At 52.1% G+C, this 27,004-nt stretch overlaps 1 protein-coding gene and 1 long non-coding RNA gene across 3 annotated transcripts; one reads left to right on the top strand and one right to left on the bottom strand.

The window, feature by feature from the left end:
- Positions 1-531: 531 nt before the first annotated feature.
- LOC120986700 (phospholipid scramblase 1-like) lies at positions 532-23,192 on the bottom strand. The gene is made up of 8 exons (XM_040415388.1): positions 23,030-23,192; positions 18,201-18,247; positions 16,722-16,972; positions 10,176-10,218; positions 4,677-4,897; positions 2,947-3,108; positions 2,021-2,182; positions 532-674 (listed from the first exon to the last, which is right to left on the bottom strand). Exons 2-8 carry the CDS (start codon positions 18,211-18,213, stop codon positions 615-617), a joined length of 912 nt encoding a protein of 303 aa, XP_040271322.1. The 5' UTR covers positions 18,214-18,247; positions 23,030-23,192; the 3' UTR covers positions 532-614.
- On the top strand, positions 3,191-4,642 carry LOC120986702. Of its 2 annotated transcripts, none has more exons than XR_005775759.1 (3): positions 3,191-3,728; positions 4,064-4,441; positions 4,498-4,642. It is a non-coding gene; the product is annotated as an uncharacterized LOC120986702 (long non-coding RNA). The 2 variants fall into 2 exon arrangements; XR_005775758.1 differs by lacking the exon at positions 4,498-4,642 and having other exon boundaries at positions 3,191-3,307; positions 3,458-3,728; positions 4,064-4,486.
- Positions 23,193-27,004: the final 3,812 nt, after the last annotated feature.

The raw sequence follows: 27,004 nt of genomic DNA, 5'->3' as shown, positions 1-27,004 counted from the left end.
CGGATAGACGTCTGATCATGAGACGATCCCCTGTCGCTACCATATAACCTTCTCCACCTGCACATGAGTCACACGGCATCAGGGTAAAAGTCATGTGATCCAGGCAGAGACATGTGCAGACTAGAAGTATACACACCGGGGATTACAGCACAGATGTTTGTGTGCGTCACTTTTTCTTCCCAGGACACTCAGTGCCGTCATGGCACGTGTGATGGGGGGGCGCTGTCATGGTACGTGTGATGGGGGGGGGTCTTCATTATGGAGGGCGCTGTTATGGCACATGTGATGGGGGGGTCTTCATTATGGAGGGCGCTGTCGTGGCACATGCATGTAATGGGGAGGTCTTCATTATGGGGGGGAGCTGTCATGGCACATGTAATGGGGGGGTCTTCATTATAGGGGGACGCTGTCATGGCGGTGACTCTTCCGCTGCGGAGTACAGAGCAGTAATATTTATTGTTATATAATAGTTTGTAGAAAACACGGCAGCTCATACATATATACGTGTAAACATCTGTGTACATGGGGGGTGGGGGGTTATATGGGTGTAAACTGGAGGATATACAGATGGCGGTAGGAGGGGCTTAAGGCATTAGTGGCAGCACCCGATGCTGTTAGCTGATTACTGTGTGACGCTCCTTCTTACTTCTTGACCTCTCGAAGAACGCGTAGTCCTGTAGAGAGAATGGACTGCGTAAGAATCAAGATGACGGCTGGTCCAGAAGTCACAAGTGTCAGACAAGGTCACAGTAGTTTATCAACTCCAGTCCTCAACTCGACGACTCCATATTAGACCCCAAACCAACGACGTCATGGTCGACCTCAACCCAATGACTCCATAGAAGACCCCAAACTAACTACTTCATGGTAGACCTCAAACCAACGACTTCATGATAGACATCAACCCAATGATTTTATGGTAGACCCAACATCAATGACTTCCTGGTAGACCTCAACCCAATGACTCCACAGTAAACCCAAAACCAATGATTTCATTGTAGACCCAAACTACACCACAATAGACCCTAAACCAACGACTCCATAGTAGACCCCAAATCAATGACTTCATAGCTATTAAACCTATGACTCCATAATAGACCCTAATCTAATGACACCATAGTAAACCACAACCCAACGATTTCATAGCACTCATCTTGATGACTCCATAGTAGAACACAACTAACTCCACAGTAGGCCTCAACCCGCTGACTCCACAGTAGGCCTCAACCCGCTGACTCCACAGTAGGCCTCAACCCGCTGACTCCACAGTAGGCCCCAACCACTTCAAAGCAGACCCCAACCTAATGACACCATAGTAAAACACAACCTAACTATTCCATAGCAGACCTCAACCTAACGTCTACATAGTACACAACAATTCAATGACTCTATAATAGACTTCAACCAACAACTCCATAATAGACCACAACCCAACGACTTCATAGTAGACCCTAAACCAATGACTCAGCCCAATGACTCCATAGTAGACCACAAAACAATTACTTCATAGTAGACACCAACCACTTAATAGTAGACACAAACCTAATGACACCATAGTAAACCACAACCTAATGATTTCATAGCCCTCAATCCAACAACTCAATAGTAGACCACAACCCAACAATCCATAGTAGGCCAACATCTAACGACTCTAAAGTAGACCACAACCCAATGACACAATAGTAAACCTCAACCCAACAATTTTATAGCCTTACCCGATGACTCGACTCAACGGCTCCATAGGGGACCTCAGACCAACTACTACATGGTAGCCCACAACCAACAACTCCATAGTGGATCTCAACCCACCAGCTCCATAGCGGACCTCAACCCTCTGACTCCATAGTTGACCCTAAACCAATGACCCCGCAGCAGATTTCAAATCAATGACCCATAGTAAACCATTAGTAGATGACGTGGTCTCATCATCCTTCAGACAAACTGGCCGGCCATGAGGTAATCCAGGAAACTCCCATAAACCCAACTGTCTGGTGGATATATCTCTAATAGTAGGACTCACCAGTAGGAAGCAGGCTCCAATAAGAACCGCCTTCATCTTCACATCCAGATCCTTAGGGAACTGGATCCCAAAGTTATCAGCATCGGTAAATATTTCCTTTGGTAATCCAGTCCACTGCTTACTGATCCTGCCCACACTGCGAGACTCACACAGTGGTTTTATCTAAAGGATGGAGAAAGAGGGGGGTGATGAGATGAGAGCAATGGATGAGAAGACAGCAATGGATAAGAAGACATGAGAAAGAGAAGACGAAGAATGGCCAGGAAAGGATGGAGACACCTGCTCGAAATGAAAGGTTTGGTGAGGAGTAGAGAAAGATCTGGAAGGAAACATCAGAATGAGCTAAAGAGGGGGAGAATATCAAAGTAGAAATGAGAATGAGAACAAGGACAATGGTCTGGAGGCCAGCTGGTGAAGGAGGGAGAGGGGAAGACAATTCAAGATGTAGAACAGACAAAGGATGCTGAAGAGCATGGAGGAAGAGGAAGAAGGAAGACTCTGGATAAAGAAGACATGGAGGAAGGAAGACTCTGGATAATGAAAATATGAGTGACACTGCAGAGCATGGAGAAAGAAGGAAGACTCGGGATAAAGAAGACATGGAGGACCCTGCAGAGAATGAAGGAAGACTCTGGATAAAGAAGACATGGGAGACACTGCAGAGCCTGGAGGATGAGGAGGAGTAGGAAGAGGAAGACATGGATGACACTGCAGAGCATAGAGGAGGAGGAAGAAGGAAGACTCTGGATAAAGAAGACATGGAGGAAGAGGAGGAAGGAAGATATGGAGGACACTGCAGAGCCTGGAGGAAGAAAGAAGGTGGAGGAGGAGGAAGAGGAAGATCATGCTGAGAATTAGTCATCTGCTAAACATCAAGAAGTCAGCAAGGAGGATACAGAAGACGCCTGGAGATCCCGGTCACTCACCTGGAAGTTCACGTCTCCACAGCAACTGGACATAAGACACGGACCGACCACCTTCAGGACCGGCTCCCGGCTCTCCGTGAGGAGACAATACTTAGGAACAAACGGATGCCAGCTCTGCACAACGTACCCAATGGTGTGACCTGGAGGGCTCTGCACCTCGAGCTGCTCACAGAGAACAGGGTAAGATAATGGACAGTCAGCACAGGAATAGCAGAGCGATGTGGGATGAAGGTGTAGTGTGTATGCGAGAGGTCAGCACAGGAATAGCAGAGTGATGTGGGATGAAGGTGTAGTGTGTATGTGAGGTCAGCACAGGAATAGCAGAGTAATGCGGGATGAAGGTGTAGTGTGTATGTGAGAGGTCAGCAGAGGAATAGCAGAGCGATGTGGGATGAAGGTGTAGTGTGTATGTGAGGTCAGCACAGGAATAGCAGAGCGATGAAGGTGTAGTGTGTATGTGAGAGATCAGCACAGGAATAGCAGAGTGATGAAGGTGTAGTGTGTATGTGAGGTCAGCACAGGAATAGCAGAGTGATGTGGGATGAAGGTGTAGTGTGTATGTGAGAGGTTAGCACAGGAATAGCAGATGGATACGGGATGAAGGTGTAGTGTGTATGTGAGGGGTCAGCACAGGGATAGCAGAGCGATGAAGGTGTAGTGTGTAAGTGAGAGGTCAGCACAGGAATAGCAGAGTGATGTGGGATGAAGGTGTAGTGTGTATGTGAGATCAGCACAGGAATAGCAGAGTGATACGGGATGAAGGTGTAGTGTGTATGTGAGAGGTTAGCACAGGAATAGCAGATGGATACGGGATGAAGGTGTAGTGTGTATGTGAGGGGTCAGCACAGGAATAGCAGAGCGATGAAGGTGTAGTGTGTATGTGAGAGGTCAGCACAGGAATAGCAGAGCGATGTGGGATGAAGGTGTAGTGTGTATGCGAGAGGTCAGCACAGGAATAGCAGAGCGATGTGGGATGAAGGTGTAGTGTGTATGCGAGAGGTCAGCACAGGAATAGCAGAGCGATGTGGGATGAAGGTGTAGTGTGTATGTGAGGGGTCAGCACAGGAATAGCAGAGTGAAGCGGGATGAAGGTGTAGTGTGAAAGTGTATGTGAGAGGTCAGCACAGGAATAGCAGAGTGATGCGGGATGAAGGTGTAGTGTGGAGGTGTATGTGAGAGGTCAGCACAGGAATAGCAGAGTGATGCAGGATGAAGGTGTAGTGTGTATGCGAGAGGTCAGCACAGGAATAGCAGAGTGATGCAGGATGAAGGTGTAGTGTGTATGTGAGGGGTCAGCACAGGAATAGCAGAGCGATGTGGGCTGAAGGTGTAGTGTGTATGTGATAGATCAGCACAGGAATAGCAGAGTGATGCAGGATGAAGGTGTAGTGTGTATGTGATAGATCAGCACAGGAATAGCAGAGTGATGCGGGATGAAGGTGTAGTGTGTATGCGAGAGGTCAGCACAGGAATAGCAGAGCGATGTGGGATGAAGGTGTAGTGTGTATGTGATAGATCAGCACAGGAATAGCAGAGCGATGTGGGCTGAAGGTGTAGTGTGTATGTGATAGATCAGCACAGGAATAGCAGAGTGATGCAGGATGAAGGTGTAGTGTGTATGCGATAGATCAGCACAGGAATAGCAGAGCGATGCAGGATGAAGGTGTAGTGTGTATGCAATAGATCAGCACAGGAATAGCAGAGTGATGCGGGATAAAGGTGTAGTTTACCTCCTGTAAACAGCAGGGGAAGCAGCAGCTGGTACATTTAAGGGGGCGGATGAAGTGGATGACTTCCCGTCCAGTGTTGTCGCACACCTGCAGATTTAGGGGGCGCAGAGACCCGCAGCACCATCGGGCACACACTGTACTCCTCTCCTGCGCAGTGAATATCCGCTGACCCATAATATTTCGTAACTCATACTGGTTGCATGTCTCAAAACCTGTGATAGCTGTGAGAGAAGAAGTAAGAGGTGACTGCTCTGGACATGAGACACACATGAGACAGAAGATACAGAGCGAAGAGTGAGAAACATGAGAAAAAACACTACAAATGGGGGAAAACCATCCTAGAGATGAGAAGTAAGAGGTGACTGCTCTGGACATGAGACAGAAGATACAGAGCGAAGAGTGAGAAACATGAGAAAAAACACTACAAATGGGGGAAAACCATCCAAGAGATGAGAAGAGGTGACTGCTCTGGACATGAGACAAGATACAGAGCGAAGAGTGAGAAACATGAGAAAAAACACTACAAATGGGGGAAAACCATCCTAGAGATGAGAAGTAAGAGGTGACTGCTCTGGACATGAGACAAGATACAGAGCGAAGAGTGAGAAACATGAGAAAAAACACTACAAATGGGGGAAAACCATCCTAGAGATGAGAAGTAAGAGGTGACTGCTCTGGACATGAGACAAGATACAGAGCGAAGAGTGAGAAACATGAGAAAAAACACTACAAATGGGGGAAAACCATCCTAGAGATGAGAAGTAAGAGGTGACTGCTCTGGACATGAGACAGAAGATACAGAGCGAAGAGTGAGAAAAAAACACTACAAATGGGGGAAAACCATCCAAGAGATGAGAAGTAAGAGGTGACTGCTCTGGACATGAGACAGAAGATACAGAGCGAAGAGTGAGAAACATGAGAAAAAACAATACAAATGGGGGAAAACCATCCTAGAGATGAGAAGTAAGAGGTGACTGCTCTGGACATGAGACAAGATACAGAGCGAAGAGTGAGAAACATGAGAAAAAACACTACAAATGGGGGAAAACCATCCTAGAGATGAGAAGTAAGAGGTGACTGCTCTGGACATGAGACAGAAGATACAGAGCGAAGAGTGAGAAACATGAGAAAAAACACTACAAATGGGGGAAAACCATCCAAGAGATGAGAAGTAAGAGGTGACTGCTCTGGACATGAGACAGAAGATACAGAGCGAAGAGTGAGAAACATGAGAAAAAACAATACAAATGGGGGAAAACCATCCTAGAGATGAGAAGTAAGAGGTGACTGCTCTGGACATGAGACAAGATACAGAGCGAAGAGTGAGAAACATGAGAAAAAACACTACAAATGGGGGAAAACCATCCTAGAGATGAGAAAAAAGAGGTGACTGCTCTGGACATGAGACAGAAGATACAGAGCGAAGAGTGAGAAACATGAGAAAAAACACTACAAATGGGGGAAAACCATCCAAGAGATGAGAAGTAAGAGGTGACTGCTCTGGACATGAGACAAGATACAGAGCGAAGAGTGAGAAACATGAGAAAAAAACACTACAAATGGGGGAAAACCATCCTAGAGATGAGAAGTAAGAGGTGACTGCTCTGGACATGAGACAGAAGATACAGAGCGAAGAGTGAGAAACATGAGAAAAAACACTACAAATGGGGGAAAACCATCCAAGAGATGAGAAGTAAGAGGTGACTGCTCTGGACATGAGACAGAAGATACAGAGCGAAGAGTGAGAAAAAACACTACAAATGGGGGAAAACCATCCTAGAGATGAGAAGTAAGAGGTGACTGCTCTGGACATGAGACAGAAGATACAGAGCGAAGAGTGAGAAAAAAACACTACAAATGGGGGAAAACCATCCTAGAGATGAGAAGTAAGAGGTGACTGCTCTGGACATGAGACAAGATACAGAGCGAAGAGTGAGAAACATGAGAAAAAACACTACAAATGGGGGAAAACCATCCTAGAGATGAGAAGTAAGAGGTGACTGCTCTGGACATGAGACAGAAGATACAGAGCGAAGAGTGAGAAACATGAGAAAAAACACTACAAATGGGGGAAAACCATCCAAGAGATGAGAAGTAAGAGGTGACTGCTCTGGACATGAGACAGAAGATACAGAGCGAAGAGTGAGAAAAAACACTACAAATGGGGGAAAACCATCCTAGAGATGAGAAGTAAGAGGTGACTGCTCTGGACATGAGACAAGATACAGAGCGAAGAGTGAGAAACATGAGAAAAAACACTACAAATGGGGGAAAACCATCCTAGAGATGAGAAGTAAGAGGTGACTGCTCTGGACATGAGACAGAAGATACAGAGCGAAGAGTGAGAAACATGAGAAAAAACACTACAAATGGGGGAAAACCATCCTAGAGATGAGAAGTAAGAGGTGACTGCTCTGGACATGAGACAGAAGATACAGAGCGAAGAGTGAGAAACATGAGAAAAAACACTACAAATGGGGGAAAACCATCCTAGAGATGAGAAGTAAGAGGTGACTGCTCTGGACATGAGACAGAAGATACAGAGCGAAGAGTGAGAAACATGAGAAAAAACACTACAAATGGGGGAAAACCATCCAAGAGATGAGAAGTAAGAGGTGACTGCTCTGGACATGAGACAGAAGATACAGAGCGAAGAGTGAGAAACATGAGAAAAAACACTACAAATGGGGGAAAACCATCCAAGAGATGAGAAGTAAGAGGTGACTGCTCTGGACATGAGACAGAAGATACAGAGCGAAGAGTGAGAAAAAACACTACAAATGGGGGAAAACCATCCTAGAGATGAGAAGTAAGAGGTGACTGCTCTGGACATGAGACAGAAGATACAGAGCGAAGAGTGAGAAACATGAGAAAAAACACTACAAATGGGGGAAAACCATCCTAGAGATGAGAAGTAAGAGGTGACTGCTCTGGACATGAGACAAGATACAGAGCGAAGAGTGAGAAAAAAACAATACAAATGGGGGAAAACCATCCAAGAGATGAGAGGTTTCAGAGAGGATATCAGATAACGGACTGACGGGGCAGATATCAGATAACGGACTGACGGGGCAGATATCAGATAACGGACTGACGGGGCAGATATCAGATAACGGACTGACGGGGCAGATATCAGATAACGGACTGACGGGGCAGATATCAGATAACGGACTGACGGGGCAGATATCAGATAACGGACTGACGGGGCAGATATCAGATAACGGACTGACGGGGCAGATTTAGGATATGAGGATTGGGGGGAAAGAGCAGATATCAGATATCACACTGCTTTCTAGGTGTGTAGATTTCTAGGAGTCGGGCTCCCACCCCACCAGATAGTTTATAATAAAACTCCAGAAATGTCAAGATTCATTGTTTTTTAATCAATACAAATTGCTTTATTAGATATGCGGCTGTTTAGTTACGTTTCGGCCTATTTCTGACTTTTTCAAACTGGTGCCGCTTTCAGAGATGAAGATAAAGACGGTATCATCTTATCCCCCTAGATAGAGCAGAACCCAGATATGATGAATGGACTGATGGAGCAGATATCAGATACAAGGATTGGGGGGATACAGCAGATTATCAAATATAAGGAGTGGACAGATGGATCAGATAATGGACTGATGGAGCAGATATCAGATATGAGGAATGGACTGATGGAGCAGATATCAAATATGAGGATTGGGGGGATAGAGCAGATATCAGATATGAGGGTACAGCAGATATCAGGATTAGGGGATAGAGCAGATATCATATGAGGAATGGATTGATGGAGCAGATATCAGATATGAGGAATGGACTGATGGAGAAGATACCAGATATGAGGAGTGGTCTGATGGGGGCAGATATCAAATATGAGAATAAGGGGGACAGAGCAGTTACCAGATCTCATGAATGGACTGATGGAGCTGATATCAGATATGAGGTATAGACTGATGGAGCAGATACCAGAGATGAGGATTTGGAGGAAAGGAACAGATACAAGGTTAGTGCAGAAATCCAATATGGGGATTAGAGAATGGTGGAGATATTTGACATGAGGATTAGAGGGGAGTGAAATTATCAATTATGAGGATTGGGAGGTTGGATCAGATATCAGTATTGGGAGATGAAGCAGATATCAGATATGAGGACTGGCAGGATGCAGCAGATATCAGATATGAGGACTGGCAGGATGAAGCAGATATCAGATATGAGGACTGGCAGGATGAAGCAGATATCAGATATGAGGACTGGCAGGATGAAGCAGATATCAGATATGAGGACTGGCAGGATGAAGCAGATATGAGGACTGGCAGGATGAAGCAGATATGAGGACTGGCAGGATGAAGCAGATATGAGGACTGGCAGGATGAAGCAAATATCAGATATGAGGACTGGCAGGATGAAGCAGATATCAGATATGAGGACTGGCAGGATGCAGCAGGCATCAGATATGAGGACTGTCGGGATGCAGCAGATATCAGATATGAGGACTGTCGGGATGCAGCAGATATCAGATATGAGGACTGGCGGGATTAAGCAGATATCAGATATGAGGACTGGCGGGATGAAGCAGATATCAGATATGAGGACTGGCAGGATGAATATGAGGACTGGCAGGATGAAGCAGATATGAGGACTGGCAGGATGAAGCAGATATGAGGACTGGCAGGATGAAGCAGATATGAGGACTGGCAGGATGAAGCAGATATGAGGACTGGCAGGATGAAGCAGATATGAGGACTGGCAGGATGAAGCAGATATGAGGACTGGCAGGGTGAAGCAGATATGAGGACTGGCAGGGTGAAGCAGATATGAGGACTGGCAGGATGAAGCAGATATGAGGACTGGCAGGATGAAGCAGATATCAGATATGAGGACTGGCAGGATGCAGCAGGCATCAGATATGAGGACTAGCAGGATGCAGCAGATATCAGATATGAGGACTGTCGGGATGCAGCAGATATCAGATATGAGGACTGGCAGGATGCAGCAGGCATCAGATATGAGGACTGTCGGGATGCAGCAGATATCAGATATGAGGACTGTCGGGATGCAGCAGATATCAGATATGAGGACTGTCGGGATGCAGCAGATATCAGATATGAGGACTGTCGGGATGCAGCAGATATCAGATATGAGGACTGTCGGGATGCAGCAGATATCAGATATGAGGACTGTCGGATGCAGCAGATATCAGATATGAGGACTGTCGGGATGCAGCAGATATCAGATATGAGGACTGTCGGGATGCAGCAGATATCAGATATGAGGACTGGCGGGATGCAGCAGATATCAGATATGAGGACTGGCGGGATGCAGCAGATATCAGATATGAGGACTGGCAGGATGAAGCAGATATCAGATATGAGGACTGGCAGGATGAAGCAGATATCAGATATGAGGACTGGCAGGATGAAGCAGATATCAGATATGAATACGTCTCCACCTTATGCCCCTTCCCCACTGTGCCCCCCCCCCCCCCCCCCCCCCCCCCCCCCCGTGGTCACTTACCTTCCAGCAGTTCTGTCTTTTGGTGGATTAATATTTGGTCTATCTAAAAAAAAAAAGTACAGAAAATCAGATAAATAATCAGGACGGGCGTCACCGGCAGATACCACACAGGGCGTCACCGAGAGCGGCAGATACCACACAGGGCGTCACCGAGAGCGGCAGATACAACACAGGGCGTCACCGAGAGCGGCAGATACAACACAGGGCGTCACCGAGAGCGGCAGATACAACACAGGGCGTCACCGAGAGCGGCAGATACAACACAGGGCGTCGGCGAGAGCGGCAGATACAACACAGGGCGTCGGCGAGAGCGGCAGATACAACACAGGGCGTCACCGAGAGCGGCAGATACAACACAGGGAGTCACCGAGAGCGGCAGATACAACACAGGGCGTCACCGAGAGCGGCAGATACAACACAGGGCGTCACCGAGAGCGGCAGATACAATACAGGGCGTCACCGACAGCGGCAGATACAACACAGGGCGTCACCGAGAGCGGCAGATACAACACAGGGTGTCACCGAGGGCGGCAGATACAACACAGGGCGTCACCGAGAGCGGCATATACAATACAGGGCGTCACCGAGAGCGGCAGATACAACACAGGGCGTCACCGAGAGCGGCAGATACAACACAGGGCGTAACCGAGAGCGGCAGATACAACACAGGGCGTCACCGAGAGCGGCAGATACAACACAGGGCGTCACCGAGGGCGGCAGATACAACACAGGGAGTCACCGAGAGCGGCAGATACAACACAGGGCGTCACCGAGAGCGGCAGATACAACACAGGGCGTCACCGAGAGCGGCATATACAATACAGGGCGTCACCGACAGCGGCAGATACAACACAGGGCGTCACCGAGAGCGGCAGATACAACACAGGGTGTCACCGAGGGCGGCAGATACAACACAGGGCGTCACCGAGGGCGGCAGATACAACACAGGGCGTCACCGAGGGCGGCAGATACAACACAGGGCGTCACCGAGAGCGGCAGATACAACACAGGGCGTCACCGAGAGCGGCAGATACAACACAGGGCGTCACCGAGAGCGGCAGATACAACACAGGGCGTCACCGAGGGCGGCAGATACAACACAGGGCGTCACCGAGGGCGGCAGATACAACACAGGGCGTCACCGAGAGCGGCAGATACAACACAGGGCGTCACCGAGAGCGGCAGATACAACACAGGGCGTCACCGAGAGCGGCATATACAATACAGGGCGTCACCGACAGCGGCAGATACAACACAGGGCGTCACCGAGAGCGGCAGATACAACACAGGGAGTCACCGAGAGCGGCAGATACAACACAGGGAGTCACCGAGAGCGGCAGATACAACACAGAGTGTCACCGAGAGCGGCAGATACAACACAGGGTGTCACCGAGAGCGGCAGATACAACACAGGGAGTCACCGACAGCGGCAGATACAACACAGGGCGTCACCGAGAGCGGCATATACAATACAGGGCGTCACCGACAGAAACAACACAGGGCGTCACCGACAGCGGCAGATACAATACAGGGCGTCACCGACAGATACAACACAGGGAGTCACCGACAGCGGCAGATGATACAACACAGGGAGTCACCGACAGCAGCATATATAATACTTATGTCCTCAGTGCCCCCCGTCTACAATCACATGACAGAATGGGGGTCAGTGACTAGAGCGTGTCCTCAGCGCCTCCCCTTGATTTTCTGGGGTCTCACTGACTATAATCCTGTGTCCCTATGACAAATCTGATCTGATTTGTACCCTGGAGAACAGATCAAATGCAGGGAGTTTCAAGATTTTCCTCTGGTAATCATAACTCCCATCATCCTAGAGTGCAGTATGAGGAGATGCCGCCCCCACCGCCCACAGATGCTCCTCAGTTGAATCTTGTGTCTGGAATGTGCCCCCCCCCCCCGCGCCATAAAACACATAAGATGTGAGAGAAGGAAGTCACCGCACACGGAACATATATACCACAGCCGCGTCACCACTACGCATATACTGCACACCATACCCATATATACTGCACATACACCACCTATATAAACACAGCATATACAACACCCATATATATACACAACATATACTGCATATTCACAACACCAATATATACACACACAGCATATAATGCATAAACAAAACCCATATAAACACTGCATATACAATACCCATATATACAGCATAAACACCACCCATATAAGCACAGCATATACTGCATATACACAACACCCATATATACAAAGCATTTACAAAAACTATAATATATATATATACAGTACAGCCCAAAAGTTTGGACACACCTTCTCATTCAAAGAGTTTTCTTTATTTTCATGACTATGAAGGCATCAAAACTATGAATTAACACATGTGGAATAAAATACATAACAAACAAGTGTGAAACAACTGAAAATATGTCATATTCTAGGTAGTTCAAAGTAGCCACCTTTTGCTTTGATTAATGCTTTGCACACTCTTGTCATTCTCTTGATGAGCTTCAAGAGGTAGTCCCCTGAAATGGTCTTCCAACAGTCTTGAAGGAGTTCCCAGAGATGCTTAGCACTTGTTGGCCCTTTTGCCTTCACTCTGCGGTCCAGCTCACCCCAAACCATCTCGATTGGGTTCAGGTCCGGTGACTGTGGAGGCCAGGTCATCTGGCGCAGCACCCCATCACTCTCCTTCATGGTCAAATAGCCCTTACTTTCAAAGTTTTCCCAATTTTTCGGCTGACTGACTGACCTTCATTTCTTAAAGTAATGATGGCCACTCGTTTTTCTTTACTTAGCTGCTTTTTTCTTGCCATAATACAAATTCTAAGAGTCTATTCAGTAGGACTATCAGCTGTGTATCCACCTGACTTCTCCTCAACGCCACTGATGGTCCCAACCCCATTTATAAGGCAAGAAATCCCACTTATTAGACCTGACAGGGCACACCTGTGAAGTGAAGACCATTTCAGGGGACTACCTCTTGGAGCTCATCAAGAGAATGCCAAGAGTGTGCAAAGCAGTAATCAAAGCAAAAGGTGGCTACTTTGAAGAACCTAGAATACGACATATTTTCAGTTGTTTCACACTTGTTTGTTATGTATATAATTCCACATGTGTTAATTCATAGTTTTGATGCCTTCATAGTCATGAAAATAAAGAAAACTCTTTGAATGAGAAGGTGTGTCCAAACTTTTGGTCTGTACTGTGTATATATATATATATATTGCATATACAACATACTGCATATTCAAAACACCCATATATACACAGCGTATATTGCATATACAGCACCCATATATACACAGCGTATATTGCATATACAGCACCCATATACGCACAGCACCCATATACGCACAGCGTACTCTGTATATTTAGTGGAATACAAACCTTCGGATGCCTCTGGCCACAATTCTTGTTACTGTGAACAGTTCCGCAAGTTGAAGATAAAATGGTCTTTCACCCCATAAGAGGCACTTTTCCCCCAAAAAAAGTGTGGGAGGGAGCGCGCAATGGCAGTGCGTCTTATGGGGCGAATGCTGCCATTTTTACTCTGTTAACACTGACACGTGGCGGCCTGCGACGTATCAGCGGGAGGGCTGGCCACTGGTGTTGGAATGGCGGCGGGGCCCGTCACTGTACTCTATTACACCGGGCCCCGCACACCGCAGCATTCCACATAGTACTCACCATGAAACTCCCCTACTAGCAGGCCGGTCACTTTGTCACGCGCATGCTCCGCCTGCTTCATTAATAAAGTGGGAGGAGCATGTGCATCTTCTAGGGCGAGAAATACGGTACTGCATGTACACACTGTGCCTTGCAAAAGTATTCACCCCCCTTGACTTTTTTCGTATTTTGGTGCCTCACAACCTGGAATTCACACGGATTGTTTGGGGATTTCCATCCTGTAATTACAGAACCGGCCGACAACTCTGAAGAGGTTTGTTTATTGTGAAGCAAATAACAAATGGGACTAAATAACAAAGTCAATGTGCAGAACTATTCACCCCCCAGGTCGCTCTGGATAAGTCTCTAGGAGCAGTCGCCACATCTGACCGCTGGGATTGTCGCCCGTTCCTCCTTGCAGAACGGCTCCGGCTCCTTCAGGTCGGATGTTTGTGAGCAGCAATCTTCACGTCCGACCACAGATCTTCTACTGGACTGAGGTCTGGGCTGTGACTCGGCCGTTCCAACACATTTCCATGTCTCCCCTAAAACCCCCCAAGTGTTGCTGTAGCCGTGTGTTTGGGGCCATTGTCCTGCTGGAAGGTGGACCTCCGTCCTGGCCTCAGATCACGCACAGAGTGGGGCAGGTTCTGCTGAAGGATATCCCTGTATTCAGCACCGTCCATCTTTCCCTCAGCTCTGACCAGTTTCCCAGTACGATCCCCCAGTATGATGCTGCCACCACCAGGTCTCACTGTGGGGATGGTGCTCTTTGGTTGATGTGATGGGTTTGCTCCAGACACAGCGTTTTCTTTGATGGCTGAAGAGTCCAATGTTAGTCTCCTCAGACCGGAGCCCCTTCCTCCATACATTTTGGGGTCTCCTCAGACCAGAGCCCCTTCCTCCATACATTTTGGGGTCTCCTCAGACCGGAGCCCCTTCCTCCATACATTTTGGGGTCTCCTCAGACTGGAGCCCCTTCCTCCATACATTTTGGGGTCTCCTCAGACCAGAGCCCCTTCCTCCATACATTTTGGGGTCTCCTCAGACCAGAGCCCCTTCCTCCATACATTTTGGGGTCTCCTCAGACCAGAGCCCCTTCCTCCATACATTTTGGGGTCTCCTCAGACCAGAGCCCCTTCCTCCATACATTTTGGGGTCTCCTCAGACCAGAGCCCCTTCCTCCATACATTTTGGGGTCTCCTCAGACCAGAGCCCCTTCCTCCATACATTTTGGGGTCTCCTCAGACCAGAGCCCCTTCCTCCATACATTTTGGGGTCTCCTCAGACCAGAGCCCCTTCCTCCATACATTTTGGGGTCTCCTCAGACCAGAGCCCCTTCCTCCATACATTTTGGGGTCTCCTCAGACCAGAGCCCCTTCCTCCATACATTTTGGGGTCTCCTCAGACCAGAGCCCCTTCCTCCATACATTTTGGGGTCTCCCACTTGCCTTTTCACTCACAACGTGTCTTTTTGTTTCTAGCTGACAGTAATGGCTTCTTCTGGCCGCTCTGCCATAAAGCCCAACTCTATGGAGCGTACGGCTTATTGTCGTCCTCTGTACAGATACTCCCGTCTCTGCTGTGGAACTCTGCAGCTCCTCCAGGGTCACCTCCGGTCTCTGTGCTGTCTCTCTGATTAATGCCCTCCTTGCCCGGTCCGTCAGTTTTGGTGGGCGGCCATCTCTTGTCCCATGTTCTTTCTATTTGGTTATGATAGATTTGATGGAGCTCCTGGGGATCAGCACAGATTTGGATGTTTTTTATAACCTAACCCTGACTTGTACTTCTCCACAACATTGTCCCTTCCTTGTTTGGAGAGTTCCTCGGTCTTCATGGCAGTGTTCGGTCAGTGATGCCTCTGGCTTAGGTGTTGCAGCCTCTGGGGTGTATATGTAATGACAGATCATGTGACACTTAGATTGCACACAGGTGACATCATGTCACTAATCATGTGACTTCTGAAGGTAATTGGTTGCACCACAGCTTTTTATGGGCTTCCTAACAAAGGGGGTGAATACATAACGCACAGGACAATTTACTGTTTTCTATTTCTAAACAATAGTTTTATTTATATATTTCTCTCCTTTCTCTTCACCGACTTATTGTGTCCTGACCCATCACATAACATTCAGATTAACAGAACATTGAACAGAAGGCTGCAATGTAACTAAATACGAAGAAAGTCAGGGGGGTGAATACTTTTACAAGGCACTGTGTGTACAAGAATATAACAGTGACCTCCACAGCATCCCCATAATAACAGGGTCCTCCACAGTACCCCCGGTAATAACAGGGTCCTCCACAGTACCCCCGGTAATAACAGGGTCCTCCACAGTACCCCCGGTAATAACAGGGTCCTCCACAGTACCCCCGGTAATAACAGGGTCCTCCACAGTACCCCCCGTAATAACAGAGACCTCCACAGTCCCCCCGGTAATAACAAGGTCCTCCACAGTACCCCCCAGTAATAACAGGGTCCTCCACAGTACCCCCCGTAATAACAGGGTCCTCCACAGTACCCCCCGTAATAACAGGGTCCTCCACAGTACCCCCCGTAATAACAGAGACCTCCACAGTCCCCCCGGTAATAACAGGGTCCTCCACAGTCCCCCCCGGTAATAACAGGGTCCTCCACAGTCCCCCCGGTAATAACAGGGTCCTCCACAGTCCCCCCGGTAATAACAGGGTCCTCCACAGTCCCCCCGTAATAACAGGGTCCTCCACAGTACCCCCCGTAATAACAGGGTCCTCCACAGTACCCCCGGTAATAACAGAGACCTCCACAGTCCCCATAATAAGTGACTTCCACCACAAGATCCAGAAGACTGAGGGTCCTGTGGAATAAATGGTGGGAGCAGTAGTTGGTTGGGGTGGACAGACATGTACCTGGCTGAGGTACTCCAGTGCACTGGGGGCGCTGCCGCTGCTCACGGGCATGTATGGTGCTCCCCCCGGGGGAGGGTCCGGCTGTGGAAGAGGAGCGGGGTGCATGTGGTGCTGAGGGGGGATGCTGCAGCCGGGTCCGGGGTAGTCATGGAAACCAGGAGTAGGCGGTGGAGGTGGAGCAGAAGGGCTGGTGGGATATGGAGCTGAAGGATATGGTGGGCTTGGGTATCCAGCAGCGGGTGAAGGGTAACCTGGGGAGAAGACACAGATCCTGAGTCACCACAATCTGAGCAAAACCCCCGGCCCGAGGAGCAATCCCCCCACACCCAGAGGTGCGATTCCCCCCTCCCCGAGAAGCGAACCAAAACCCCCAGAGCCAAAGGAGCAATCCCCCAAACCCAGACGAGCGATCCCCCCCCCCCAAGGAGGGAACCAAGACCCCCGAACCCAGATGAGCGATCCCCCCACCCCGAGGAGGGAACCAAGACCCCCAAACCCAGACGAGCGATCCCCCCACCCCGAGGAGGGAACCAAGACCCCCAAACCCAGACGAGCGATCCCCCCACCCCGAGGAGGGAACCAAGACCCCCAAACCCAGACGAGCGATCCCCCCACCCCGAGGAGGGAACCAAGACCCCCAAACCCAGACGAGCGATCCCCCCACCCCGAGGAGGGAACCAAGACCCCCAAACCCAGACGAGCGATCCCCCCACCCCGAGGAGGGAACCAAGACCCCCGAACCCAGACGAGCGATCCCCCCACCCCGAGGAGGGAACCAAGACCCCCAAACCCAGACGAGCGATCCCCCCACCCCGAGGAGGGAACCAAGACCCCCAAACCCAGACGAGCGATCCCCCCACCCCGAGGAGGGAACCAAGACCCCCAAACCCAGACGAGCGATCCCCCCACCCCGAGGAGGGAACCAAGACCCCCAAACCCAGACGAGCGATCCCCCCACCCCGAGGAGGGAACCAAGACCCCCAAACCCAGACGAGCGATCCCCCCACCCCGAGGAGGGAACCAAGACCCCCAAACCCAGACGAGCGATCCCCCCACCCCGAGGAGGGAACCAAGACCCCCAAACCCAGACGAGCGATCCCCCCACCCAGAGGAGTGCACTGACATCCCCTGCACCTATAAGAGTGAAACTAGACCGCCCAGCCAAGAGGAGGGAGCTGAGCCCCCAGACACAGAAACGCTAACCCGCCACTCGAGGAGCGATTCACGAGCCCCCTCACCCACAAGAGCGAAACGAGACCGTCCAGCCAAGACTAGCGAGCCGACAGCTTCCCAGACCCAGAGAAGCGACCAGAGATCTCCTGCCACCCCCACCCAAACAAGTGAACCAATACCCCGCAACTAAGAGGACCCCCGACCCAGGGGAGTGAAATTAGAGCCCCACAGACCACATGAGTGAAACAACAACCCCAGGAACCAGGAGCGAACCCCACCAGCCAAGAAACCCCAAAGGAGCGTTACCTGGAGCCGCCATATTTACTCCTAGTTTCTCTGATGCATCCGGTGACCTGGGGGTAAAAAGAGAGAAGATCATGACCCGGGGGTGAGAGGCGGCCATTGTAAGGTCATGACCCGGGGGTGAGAGGCGGCCATTGTAAGGTCATGACCCGGGGGTGAGAGGCGGCCATTGTAAGGTCATGACCCGGGGGTGAGAGGGGGCCATTGTAAGGTCATGACCCGGGGGTGAGAGGGGGCCATTGTAAGGTCATGACCCGGGGGTGAGAGGGGGCCATTGTAAGGTCATGACCCGGGGGTGAGAGGCGGCCATTGAAAGGTCATGACCAAGGGGTGAGAGGCGGCCATTGTAAGGTCATGACCCGGGGGTGAGAGGGGGCCATTGTAAGGTCATGACCCGGGGGTGAGAGGGGGCCATTGTAAGGTCATGACCCGGGGGTGAGAGGGGGCCATTGTAAGGTCATGACCCGGGGGTGAGAGGGGGCCATTGTAAGGTCATGACCCGGGGGTGAGAGGCAACCATTGTAAGGTCATGACATGGGGGTGAGAGGCAACCATTGTAAGGTCATGACCCGGGGGTGAGAGGCAACCATTGTAAGGTCATGACCCGGGGGTGAGAGGCGGCCATTGTAAGGTCATGACCCGGGGGTGAGAGGGGGCCATTGTAAGGTCATGACCCGGGGTGAGAGGGGGCCATTGTAAGGTCATGACATGGGGGTGAGAGGGGGCCATTGTAAGGTCATGACCCGGGGGTGAGAGGCGGCCATTGTAAGGTCATGACCCGGGGGTGAGAGGGGGCCATTGTAAGGTCATGACATGGGGGTGAGAGGCAACCATTGTAAGGTAATGACCCGGGGGTGAGAGGCAACCATTGTAAGGTCATGACCCGGGAGTGAGAGGCGGCCATTGTAAGGTCATCATCAAAGGGTGAGAGGCGGCCATTGTAAGGAAATGACCAAGGGGTGAGAGGCGGCCATTGTAAGGTCATGATCAAAGACCAATATAATATGAGGGTTTTTAGTTCATACAGTATGGGGTTCCGGTCATACAGTACCTGACAGAAGTGAGTCTGGGTCAGTGTTTAGCGTCATATCCAGAGGTTGTATGAGTGCTGCCAGCATTGCTGCAGAGGTTACAGGGGTGGGGGGTCCGCCTGTCAGTGATCAGCGTCATATCCAGAGGTTGTATGAGTGCTGCCAGCATTGCTGCAGAGGTTACAGGGGTGGGGGGCAGCCTGTCAGTGATCAGCGTCATATCCAGAGGATGTATGAGTGCTGCCAGCATTGCTGCAGAGGTTACAGGGGTGGGGGGTCAGCCTGTCAGTGCTCAGCGTCATATCCAGAGGATGTATGAGTGCTGCCAGCATTGCTGCAGAGGTTACAGAGGTGGGGGGTCAGCCTGTCAGTGCTCAGCGTCATATCCAGAGATTATATGAGTGCTGACCGCATTGCTGCAGAGGTTACAGGGGTGGGGGGTCAGCCTGTCAGTGCTCAGCGTCATATCCAGAGATTATATGAGTGCTGCCAGCATTGCTGCAGAGGTTACAGGGGTGGGGGGTCAGCCTGTCAGTGCTCAGCGTCATATCCAGAGGTTGTATGAGTGCTGCCAGCATTGCTGCAGAGGTTACAGGGGGGGGGGGGGGTCAGCCTGTCAGTGCTCTGCGTCATATCCAGAGGTTGTATGAGTGCTGCCAGCATTGCTGCAGAGGTTACAGGGGTGGGGGGGTCCGCCTGTCAGTGCTCAGCGTCATATCCAGAGGCTGTATGAGTGCTGCCAGCATTGCTGCAGAGGTTACAGGGGTGGGGGGTCAGCCTGTCAGTGCTCAGCGTCATATCCAGAGGCTGTATGAGTGCTGCCAGCATTGCTGCAGAGGTTACAGGGGTGGGGGGTCAGCCTGTCAGTGCTCAGCGTCATATCCAGAGGTTGTATGAGTGCTTCCAGCATTGCTGCAGAGGTTACAGGGGTGGGGGGTCCGCCTGTCAGTGCTCAGCATCATATCCAGAGGTTGTATGAGTGCTGCCAGCATTGCTGCAGAGGTTACAGGGGTGGGGGTCAGCCTGTCAGTGCTCAGCGTCATATCCAGAGGTTGTATGAGTGCTGCCAGCATTGCTGCAGAGGTTACAGGGGTGGGGGGTCAGCCTGTCAGTGCTCAGCGTCATATCCAGAGGCTGTATGAGTGCTGCCAGCATTGCTGCAGAGGTTACAGGGGTGGGGGGTCAGCCTGTCAGTGATCAGCGTCATATCCAGAGGTTGTATGAGTGCTGCCAGCATTGCTGCAGAGGTTACAGGAGTGGGGGGTCAGCCTGTCAGTGATCAGCGTCATATCCAGAGGCTGTATGAGTGCTGCCAGCATTGCTGCAGAGGTTACAGGGGTGGGGGGTCAGCCTATCAGTGCTCAGCCTCATATCCAGAGGTTGTATGAGTGCTGCCAGCATTGCTGCAGAGGTTACAGGGGTGGGGGTCAGCCTGTCAGTGCTCAGCGTCATATCCAGAGGCTGTATGAGTGCTGCCAGCATTGCTGCAGAGGTTACAGGGGTGGGGGGGGGTCAGCCTGTCAGTGCTCAGCCTCATATCCAGAGGTAGTATGAGTGCTGCCAGCATTGCTGCAGAGGTTACAGGGGTGGGGGGTCAGCCTGTCAGTGCTCAGCGTCATATCCAGAGGCTGTATGAGTGCTGCCAGCATTGCTGCAGAGGTTACAGGGGTGGGGGGCAGCCTGTCAGTGCTCAGCGTCATATCCAGAGGATGTATGAGTGCTGCCAGCATTGCTGCAGAGGTTACAGGGGTGGGGGGGTCAGCCTGTCAGTGCTCAGCGTCATATCCAGAGGTTGTGGGGGTCAGCCTGTCAGTGCTCAGCAGGGGACACAGGAGACGAGGGGGGGACACAGGGGGGGGGGGGACAGAGGAGAAGAGGGGGGGACAGAGGAGAAGAGGGGGGGACAGAGGAGAAGAGGGGGGGGACAGAGGAGAAGAGGGGGGGGACAGAGGAGAAGAGGGGGGGACAGAGGAGAAGAGGGGGGGACAGAGGAGACGAGGGGGGGACAGAGGAGAAGAGGGGGGGACAGAGGAGAAGAGGGGGGGGACAGAGGAGACGAGGGGGGGGGGCAGAGGAGAAGAGGGGGGGACAGAGGAGAAGAGGGGGGGACAGAGGAGACGAGGGGGGGACAGAGGAGACGAGGGGGGGACAGAGGAGACGAGGGGGGGACAGAGGAGACGAGGGGGGGACAGAGGAGACGAGGGGGGGACAGAGGAGACGAGGGGGGGACAGAGGAGACGAGGGGGGGACAGAGGAGACGAGGGGGGGACAGAGGAGACGAGGGGGGGACAGAGGAGACGAGGGGGGGGGACAGAGGAGAAGAGGGGGGGACAGAGGAGACGAGGGGGGGACAGAGGAGACGAGGGGGGACAGAGGAGACGAGGGGCGGACAGAGGAGACGAGGGGGGGGACAGGAGAAGAGGGGGGGGACAGGAGAAGAGGGGGGGACAGAGGAGAAGAGGGGGGGACAGAGGAGAAGAGGGGGGGACAGAGGAGAAGAGGGGGGGACAGAGGAGAAGAGGGGGGGACAGAGGAGAAGAGGGGGGGACAGAGGAGAAGAGGGGGGGACAGAGGAGAAGAGGGGGGGACAGAGGAGAAGAGGGGGGGGGACAGAGGAGAAGAGGGGGGGGGACAGAGGAGAAGAGGGGGGGGGACAGAGGAGAAGAGGGGGGGGGACAGAGGAGAAGAGGGGGGGACAGAGGATAAGAGGGGGGGGACAGAGGAGACGAGGGGGGGGACAGAGGAGACGAGGGGGGGGACAGAGGAGAAGAGGGGGGGGCAGAGGAGACGAGGGGGGGGCAGAGGAGACGAGGGGGGACAGAGGAGAAGAGGGGGGACAGAGGAGACGAGGGGGGACAGAGGAGACGAGGGGGGACAGAGGAGAAGAGGGGGGGGGCAGAGGAGACGAGGGGGGACAGAGGAGAAGAGGGGGGGGCAGAGGAGACGAGGGGGGACAGAGGAGAAGAGGGGGGGACAGAGGAGACGAGGGGGGGGCAGAGGAGACGAGGGGGGGGCAGAGGAGACGGGGGGGGACAGAGGAGACGGGGGGGGGGACAGAGGAGACGAGGGGGGGCAGAGGAGAAGGGGGGGCAGAGGAGAAGGGGGGGGCAGAGGAGAAGGGGGGGCAGAGGAGACGAGGGGGGACAGAGGAGAAGAGGGGGGGCAGAGGAGAAGAGGGGGGACAGAGGAGAAGAGGGGGGACAGAGGAGAAGAGGGGGGACAGAGGAGAAGAGGGGGGACAGAGGAGAAGAGGGGGGGAGGCAGAGGAGACGAGGGGGGGCAGAGGAGACGAGGGGGGGCAGAGGAGAAGGGGGGGGCAGAGGAGAAGGGGGGGGCAGAGGAGACGAGGGGGGGCAGAGGAGAAGAGGGGGGGCAGAGGAGAAGGGGGGGCAGAGGAGAAGGGGGGGGCAGAGGAGACGAGGGGGGGCAGAGGAGAAGAGGGGGGACAGAGGAGAAGAGGGGGGGAGGCAGAGGAGACGAGCGGGGGCAGAGGAGAAGAGGGGGGGGGGGACAGAGGAGAAGAGGGGGGGGGCAGAGGAGAAGAGGGGGGGACAGAGGAGAAGAGGGGGGGGGCAGAGGAGAAGAGGGGGGGCAGAGGAGAAGGGGGGGCAGAGGAGACGAGGGGGAACAGAGGAGAAGAGGGGGGACAGAGGAGAAGAGGGGGGGGACAGAGGAGAAGAGGGGGGGGCAGAGGAGACGAGGGGGGGTTGACTAGGACAAGGGGGGCACAGGACAGGGAGGTGGGGTAGGGTGGAGGAGGGTAAACCGGAGGTGGTCTTGATGGTGGGGGTCGTCTCCTACCTTCTCGCCCTCCCCCCAGGGCGCAGCTGTCGGGGTCTCCCCCTCGGACAATCTCTTCCGCTTCTCCGGGTGTCAGCAGCTATTTTCGACTGGAGATGGGAGGAGTCAGAGCAGAAGGAGGGGGAGGAGCTCCGCCCCCTCTCCCGGAATGAGAGCCGGTAGAACCAGATCTATGACACAGGGGGCGGGGTCAGCGAGCTCATCTCTGATACAAGGGCTCCACCTGGTGGCGGCGGCTGGGAATAGCAGGAGGTGTCTCTAAATCTCTGCATTAACTCTCACACTGCCAGGGCAGTCACATGTAATCAGTGCAGAGACGCCCGATGGCGGGAGGGGGTACATATACACGGGCTGTGGACCCCCTCAGTCACAGAGGGTCTGACATCAGAGAACAGCAGCATCAGCTGCCTCGGATGTATCGACTGTAGTATTAGTAGTGACCGAAGTAGTACTAACAGCCAGAGTATTAATAGTAGTAATAGTGACTATACCAGAAGTAGCTGTTTCAGCTGCAGTATTAATAGTAGTAGTAGTAGTAACAGCTGCAGTATTAATAGTAGTAGTAATAACAGCTGCAGTATTAATAGTAGTAACAGCTACAGTATTAATAGTAATAGTAACAACTGCAGTATTAATAGTAGTAACAGCTACAGTATTAATAGTAGTAGCAACAGTTGAGGTATTAATAGTAACAGCTGCAATATTAATAGTAGTAGTAACAGCTGCCGTTTTAATAGTAGTAACAGCTGCAGTATTAATAGTAGTAGTAAAAACTGCAGTATTAATAGTAGTACTAACAGCTGCAGTATTAATAGTAGTAACAGCTGCAGTATTAATAGTAGTAACAGCTGCAGTATTAATAGTAGTAGTAAAAACTGCAGTATTAATAGTAGTACTAACACCTGCAGTATTAATAGTAGTACTAACACCTGCAGTATTAATAGTAGTACTAACAGCTGCAGTATTAATAGTAGTAACAGCTACAGTATTAATAGTAACAGCTGCAGTATTATCAGTAGCAACAGTTGCAGTATTAATAGTAGTAGCAACAGTTGAGGTATTAGTAGTAACAGCTGCAGTATTAATAGTAGTAGTAACAGCTGCCTTTTAATAGTAGTAACAGCTGCAGTATTAATAGTAGTAGTAGTAATAGCTGAGCTGCAGTATTAATAGTAGTAACAGCTACAGTATTAATAGTAACAGCTGCAGTATAATCAGTAGCAACAGTTGCAGTATTAATAGTAGTAGCAACAGTTGCAGTATTAATAGTAGTTGTAACAGTTGCAGTATTAATAGTAGTAGTAACAGTTGCAGTATTAATAGTAGTAGTAACAGCTGCCGTTTTAATAGCTGTGAGGAGCCTCAGCAAGACGGCAGACAGTCTGCGCAGCCCGGATTGGAGAGTAATGATGTGGGGCAATAAACCTGAAATGCTCCTCATGGGGAGAGAAATCCCGAGCGGCGGGGAGAAGCCACAGCTGCCAGAGACTTCAGGGCCCCACAGCTGGAGCTCCTGCAGCCGGAGCATGATGGAGGAAGGCCAGGCCTACAAGACCTTTCTACCATTATCTCTGCAACCAGAGGTACTCCATCCTCAAGCTCCAACAGTGACCTCTACTGTGACCTCTTCTGTGACCTCTTCTGTGACCTCTTCTCAGCAAGGTTCAAGCTCTTTATCTCATTGTATGGAGTCTTTTTATTGGAGGAATAATGTGATTTTTGATGCACCTTGGTGACATAGCGCTATTATCTAGATAGTCAGCTCCCCTGGCTCCATAACTCTTGTGGACCGCCTCTGAGGTCTCACCCCTCGCTCCATGGGTCTTCTGGACCGCCTCAGAGGACTCACCCCTCACTTCATAGCTCTTGTGGACCGCCTCAGAGGACTCACCCCTCGCTTCATGGCTCTTCTGGACCGCCTCAGAGGTCTCACCCCTCGCTTCATGGCTCTTATGGACCGCCTCAGAGGACTCACCCCTCGCTCCATGGCTCTTCTGGACCGCCTCTGAGGACTCACCTCTCGCTTCATGGCTCTTCTGGACCGCCTCAGAGGACTCACCCCTCACTTCATGGCTCTTCTGGACCGCCTCAGAGGACTCACCCCTCGCTCCATTGGCTCTTGTGGACCACCTCAGAGGACTCACCCCTCGCTTCATGGCTCTTCTGGACCGCCTCAGAGGACTCACCCCTCGCTTTGTGGCTCTTCTGGACCGCCTCAGAGGACTCACCCCTCGCTCCATTGGCTCTTGTGGACCACCTCAGAGGACTCACTTCTCGCTTCATGGCTCTTCTGGACCGCCTCAGAGGACTCACCCCTCGCTTTGTGGCTCTTCTGGACCGCCTCAGAGGACTCACCCCTCGCTCCATGGCTCTTCTGGACCGCCTCTGAGGACTCAACTCTCGCTTCATGGCTCTTCTGGACCGCCTCAGAGGACTCACCCCTCACTTCATGGCTCTTCTGGACCGCCTCAGAGGACTCAACCCTCACTTCATGGCTCTTCTGGACCGCCTCAGAGGACTCACCCCTCACTTCATGGCTCTTCTGGACCGCCTCAGAGGACTCACCCCTCGCTCCATAGCTCTTCTGGACCGCCTCAGAGGACTCAACCCTCGCTTCATGGCTCTTGTGGACCGCCTCAGAGGACTCACCCCTCGCTTCATGGTTCTTGTGGACCGCCTCAGAGGACTCACCCCTCGCTTCATGGCTCTTGTGGACCGCCTCAGAGGACTCACCCCTCGCTTCATGGCTCTTGTGGACCGCCTCAGAGGACTCACCCCTCGCTTCATGGCTCTTGTGGACCGCCTCAGAGGACTCACCCCTCGCTTCATGGCTCTTGTGGACCGCCTCAGAGGACTCACCCCTCGCTTCATGGCTCTTGTGGACCGCCTCTAAGGTCTCACCCCTCACTTCATGGCTCTTGTGGACCGCCTCTGAGGACTCAGCCCTCGCTCCATTGGCTCTTGTGGACCGCCTCAGAGTTCTCACCCCTCGCTTCATGGCTCTTGTGGATTGCCTCTGAGGTCTCACCCCTCGCTCCATGGCTCTTGTGGACCGCCTCAGAGGACTCAGCCCTCGCTTCATGGCTCTTCTGGACCGCCTCAGAGGACTCAGCCCTCGCTTCATAGCTCTTCTGGACCGCCTCTGAGGTCTCACCCCTCGCTCCATGGCTCTTCTGGACCACCTCTGAGGTCTCACCCCTCGCTCCTTGGCTCTTGTGGACCACCTCAGAGGACTCACTCCTCGCTTCATGGCTCTTCTGGACCGCCTCAGAGGACTCAGCCCTCGCTTCATGGCTCTTCTGGACCGCCTCTGAGGTCTCACCCCTCGCTCCATGGCTCTTCTGGACCACCTCAGAGGTCTCACCCCTCGCTCCATGGCTCTTGTGGACCGCCTCAGAGGACTCACCCCTCGCTCCATGGCTCTTGTGGACCGCCTCAGAGGACTCACCCCTCGCTTCATGGCTCTTCTGGACCACCTCTGAGGTCTCACCCCTCGCTCCATGGCTCTTGTGGACCGCCTCAGAGGACTCACCCCTCGCTCCATGGCTCTTGTGGACCGCCTCAGAGGTCTCACCCCTCGCTCCATGGCTCTTCTGGACCACCTCTGAGGTCTCACCCCTCGCTCCATGGCTCTTGTGGACCGCCTCAGAGGACTCACCCCTCGCTCCATGGCTCTTGTGGACCGCCTCAGAGGACTCACCCCTCGCTTCATGGCTCTTCTGGACCGCCTCAGAGGACTCACCCCTCGCTTCGTGGCTCTTCTGGACAACCTCAGAGGACTCACCCCTCGCTTCGTAGCTCTTCTGGACCGCCTCAGAGGACTCACCCCTCGCTCCATGGCTCTTCTGGACCACCTCATAGGACTCACCCCTCGCTCGTGGTTCTTGTGGACCGCCTCAGAGGACTCACCCCTCGCTTCATGGCTCTTGTGGACCGCCTCAGAGGACTCACCCCTCGCTTCATGGCTCTTGTGGA

The sequence above is a fragment of the Bufo bufo genome, chromosome 1 (assembly GCF_905171765.1).
Source record: "Bufo bufo chromosome 1, aBufBuf1.1, whole genome shotgun sequence".
NCBI classification, from domain to species: Eukaryota; Metazoa; Chordata; class Amphibia; order Anura; family Bufonidae; genus Bufo; species Bufo bufo.
This window is presented reverse-complemented; position numbering and strand designations above follow the sequence as displayed.

Bases quoted from the DNA above. Each gene is read 5' to 3' on its own strand.
- LOC120986700 (XM_040415388.1), bottom strand. The intron at 10,219-16,721 runs GTACATGTCTGT...TTTTTTTTTTAG, and splicing joins CACTGGAGTACCTCAGCCAG to ATAGACCAAATATTAATCCA. The intron at 3,109-4,676 runs GTAAACTACACC...CTCTGTGAGCAG, and splicing joins TCCCCTGCTGTTTACAGGAG to CTCGAGGTGCAGAGCCCTCC.